The 4,854-nt window shown below is 36.0% G+C and overlaps 1 protein-coding gene across 3 annotated transcripts in view; it reads left to right on the forward strand.

The window, feature by feature from the left end:
* Positions 1-3,701, forward strand: part of LOC108687434 (LIM domain kinase 1) — a 6,681-nt gene extending 2,980 nt beyond the window's left edge. For all 3 annotated transcript variants that reach the window (XM_018193188.1, XM_018193187.1, XM_018193189.1), the window contains 4 exons: positions 199-331; positions 428-660; positions 741-969; positions 1,206-3,701. In XM_018193188.1, coding sequence (XP_018048677.1) covers positions 199-331; positions 428-660; positions 741-969; positions 1,206-3,491 — 2,881 coding nt within the window. In that variant the 3' untranslated portion in view covers positions 3,492-3,701. The remainder of the gene's footprint in view (positions 1-198; positions 332-427; positions 661-740; positions 970-1,205) is intronic.
* The last annotated feature ends 1,153 nt before the right edge of the window (positions 3,702-4,854 follow it).

A 4,854-nucleotide genomic window follows, 5' to 3' on the forward strand; every position in this document is an offset into this window, starting at 1 on the left:
ACCTTCCAGACGATATGGTCAACGTTCATCAATATTAGCAAATATTAGCAAATATCGTATATACACATAATATATATAATCCATTAAATGTAGGTCAATATTTAGCGGATGTTTGCAAAATTGGCATACCATTGACCATATCATCTGGCACCTTTAGATAACGATAATAAAAATATTCGATTGAAATGTATGTTACAGATTGAACATGTCGAGCGATCTTATATCATTACATATTGGCGACCGAATCTTGGAAGTAAATGGCACTCCCGTTAAAGATCAACCAGTGGAAAGTATTGAAAATCTTATACAATATTCGGACACAGTTTTACAAGTAAGCCAAAGTGTTTTTAAAGTATTTTTTTTATTAGAACAGTTGGGAGTTAAATTGAATGATAAATTACGGTTTATTCGGTTTATTCGGTTTTAGTTGACTATCGAGCACGATCCAGATGCAGTTTCACGACGACCCACTTTCTCCTCACCGTCCTCGGCAATGATGACATATGTTGGCACTCCCAGGATAAGTCCTGAAAGCAAAGAACGATTGTTTAAGCGCCGAGACGAGGGTTACATCAGTGGTGCGCGGAGTCGACAATTACGAAGAACGAGAGATCCTATGCATAAAGAACGCAGCAGTTCTATGTCGCGATTGCTCGAAGGGTAGGATAACGAATACAGAATACTTTTAACAGTTGACTAATAAATTACGATATGATTCACTAAATCGAACATTATTGCAGATCTTCACCAACGAATCCTACTTATGATCTAAGCCGTACCAGATCATTTCGCGTAGAGCCAAAGAATCAGAGAATATTTCGAGCGAGCGATCTGGTGAAGGGCGAGCTCCTGGGCAAAGGATTTTTTGGACAAGTATTCAAGGTTACGCATCGTGACACAAACGAGGTGATGGTTCTGAAAGAATTATACAGAGTGGACGAGGATGCGCAAAAAAATTTTCTAAAAGAGGTAACTTTTTTAAATGCAAATTTTGTATAATTAACATATACAAACGGAATAAAAGTGAAAAAAATGCTAATACATTTGCATTATACGAACAATTTAATACTTGTATGTTTGATATATGAACAATTTAATACTTGAATGTTCCAATTTTACATATTCTGGACATTCCAGTTAAATAATTGTTAGATTTAGCTGATATCTCCTATGTATGTCTTGTCTTTAATAACAATTCAATACAGGTTGCGGTATTGCGGTCATTACATCACAACAACGTTCTCCGATTTATCGGTGTTCTTTATAAGGACAAGAAACTGCATTTGGTTACCGAATATATAGCAGGTGGCACGTTAAGGGCCCTGCTTCACGATACGAACGAACCATTGCCGTGGGAACAGCGTACATCATTTGCGAAAGACATTGCTGCCGGCATGGCCTACTTGCATTCTATGAACATCATTCATCGCGACTTGAATTCGCACAATTGTCTCGTTCGCGAGGATAAGACTGTTGTTGTTGCCGATTTTGGGCTGGCGAGGATCATTCAAAATGGCAGCTCGCCAGATAATCGCAAGTATAATCGACATTCCAACGGAGAGATGAAAACTTCAAAGAAAGAACGGAAGAAACGATATACAGTTGTCGGAAATCCCTATTGGATGGCTCCTGAGATGATGAAAGGCAATAAATACGATGAGAAAGTAGATATATTCAGTTTCGGCATCGTTGTCTGCGAGATTATAGGTCGGGTTCAGGCAGATCCTGATTATTTACCGAGATCCTCGGATTTTGGTTTAAATCAAAATGTCTTCAAGGAAAAATTCTGTTCCAATTGCCCAGAGACTTTTTATATGATCGCGTTTCTTTGTTGCGACCTGAATCCTGACAAAAGGCCTCCGTTTGAAGTTATGGAGGTTTGGCTAGAAGGATTAGCGATGCATTTGTCGGTAGGTGCTGAATTGCCAGTAGATCTAGACTTCGACATTAGAAATTACAAAGGACCGAGTCCGAGCAGCAGTGAGTCCACGACTCCGGAAACTCTGGCACCACAATTGAAACCTATTAAGGAAGGTCAAGTACACCAAGAGAAAAAGCAATCCAGCGGTTGTGACGACAGTACTTTGGAACGTGAGACAGAGCCTTCGTCGAGTAACACGCTTCATGTACCTGAAGTCATGAGTCCTCGTAATAGATACACAAGGCAAAACAGCAAGAATAATGATAGTTCGGGCAATATGGGACGTTATTCAAGGCAAAGTTCCAAATCAAAAGACTTCGTGTCCGACAAAGAAAAGTCTGATACAGTGATCTCACCTGATTCCAGCTGTTTTAGTGGACGATATTTGAAGAATAACAATATCAAATCGAAAGATACATCTCCCGACATTCCAAATACTTATTCTTACTTGAAGCAGGAGACATATCCGAAGCAGATCGACACAAATGAATATAATCTGACACGAGTACCCACTATTGAAAAAATAAAGTACGTAGGAAGTGCGAGTCCGTGCGTGGTATCTGACGCTTCAGAATATATAATCGACAATAAAGGTTCATACAAGATCAACAGTCTAAAACATAAATCGACGGAGAAGTGTAACGATATAAGTGGTCATAAGACAAAATCGGAGAGCAAATTCAAGATACCGGATGCTGCATGCTCCGTCGGTTCTTATCTAAAGCAAATTAGTAAATCTATTGGCGCCATGGAAAAGGAAAATAAAATGATTAATATAGCAAACTGTAGTGATACCGATTCGAAGAAAGTAGTTAGCGAAAGTTCTAAACCCTCTGCAGGATCATATTTGCGAAGGACGAAAATATCACCGACCAAAGAGATATCAAAGCCCGCATTTTCCAGTAAAGAAACTGTTAAAGATAAAGTTGATGGCATTTTATCTCAGAAATCCGTAGAATCAAAAGTCCCATCGAATATCCAAGAAAATGTGAGAGACGAAAAAGATAGACTGTCCAGACGGGTGAGCAATATGTCCGATGTCGGCAGTATCTTGTCAAGACAGGGAAGTCTCACAGTATTAGATTGCATGTCTAAATACAAAGATTACTCACCGTTCAATACTTTCACGAAAGATGATTTTCATGAAGATCATTCCTTGGAAAAGCAAAATTCAGGCCTGTATCATACAAACAATCTTTATTCCAATTCCAGCATTTCGAGGCAAGATGACCTCTTCAATAAACATAGTAAACGAAATAGGAATGACGACGGTGTTGAAATCAAATCGACGACTAATGATTCAAAAAACCCAATGACTTCGTCTATTTATGATAGTGATTTAAAGATGATGCCGAACAGTTTGGCCGAATACAATGGATGCTACAAAGATATTGACATCTGTAGGCAAGATAGTTTCGATTCTGACAGCGCACTTGGTACTATGAAAAGCGATTTCTTCGCGGACGTCGATTTCGTACAAATGAGGGATACACCGGACTTGTGCCATACACCCGAAAGATGCTGCACACCTAACCGTCCGACGTCACCAATAGAAAGTACTGCTTTATAAATCAAAATGCGCTCATGAAAGAGAATAACACTTTATGTCGAGATAACGTGCGTAATCCCCCACGATGAATGAATCTCATTTGCTACTAATTTGATCTCTTTATTCATAATTTATAAATTATTCAGTAAGATTCAAACGTATAACGTGCTTAGTTTACAATATTAACTTTTTAGCTAGAGTTTTCTTCATCCATTATCTTTAGTGCAATGAACGAGGAAAGGTTTTATATATTAACTTTAATGTGCGCAATATTTTGAATACAATATTTGTTTTAAAATACTTTCTCTGAAAGGAAGTGATATTTTTATTCCATTAAAATTAAATTTGAAAATTTTTTAATTGATATGGTGTGCAAAACAAACGTAAAACTTCGGGTTGGAAATGTTTTTATTAAATATTTAATTGAAAGTGTTGTCTTGCTGAAAAAATTAATGATAACGCTCAGTATTAACAAATTTCATTTGATTTATACAAATTTTTAGGTCGTAATGACGTTAGTTAATTAGCGTGTAGAATTCTATTACATTCCTAGACAGATCTTGATACATAGTTTTCAAATATGAGAGTTCAGGATAAAACGCAACTCTCCGACAAAAGTCATTCCATCCAAAATACTTATAGAGCCGGGATTTTGATAAGTATGATATTATTAGCGTGCTCGAAAAAGCGGCACTGAATATGTCGATTTTGCAAACTACAAATCACACGATTACAGAATCAAAGCCGTCAGCCGAAGTATGAAGTAGAAGTAAAATATTTTGACTTTAAGTTGGTGCAAAATACGTTTTCTCTAAGACTACACGATCATGTACGTTTCTCTTAAATTATAAACACATCATGTAGACTCAATTCTTGTATAATAGAGGATGTAAAAAATGTTATATTTGTTTCAGGGCATACAGATGTACATCACAGTGTAAAATATTGTATACGTTTGTAATACTGCTGTATATGTACAGATTCTTGATATATTATATATGTATGTATATTTACGTGCATATAAATATATACATATACATGTGACGTTTATATCTTCGTTACATCTGTAACTGTTCTCGATATACTCTGATAAGGAGATATTATATGTATATTAAAAGTATAAATTATATTTATGTGTATTTTTTTTTCTATTGATATTTCTTTTCTTAACGAGGATATAAACGACGACGTAGTAAATATCGTGTGTAAAAAGAACAAATAATTTGTATATAAGTTTGTATATATTCAAATATTTGTAATTTTCAGAACACACCGATCGAGATATTTGAGTAACAATAAGTTTTATACTTGCGCTATATAAGTACGCGTCTAGAATTTTCTTCCTATATTCTATTCCGATAATACATATATTGTCGTTCTTTTT

The sequence above is a fragment of the Atta colombica genome, unplaced genomic scaffold, assembly GCF_001594045.1.
Source record: "Atta colombica isolate Treedump-2 unplaced genomic scaffold, Acol1.0 scaffold207, whole genome shotgun sequence".
In the NCBI taxonomy this organism is placed as follows: Eukaryota; Metazoa; Arthropoda; class Insecta; order Hymenoptera; family Formicidae; genus Atta; species Atta colombica.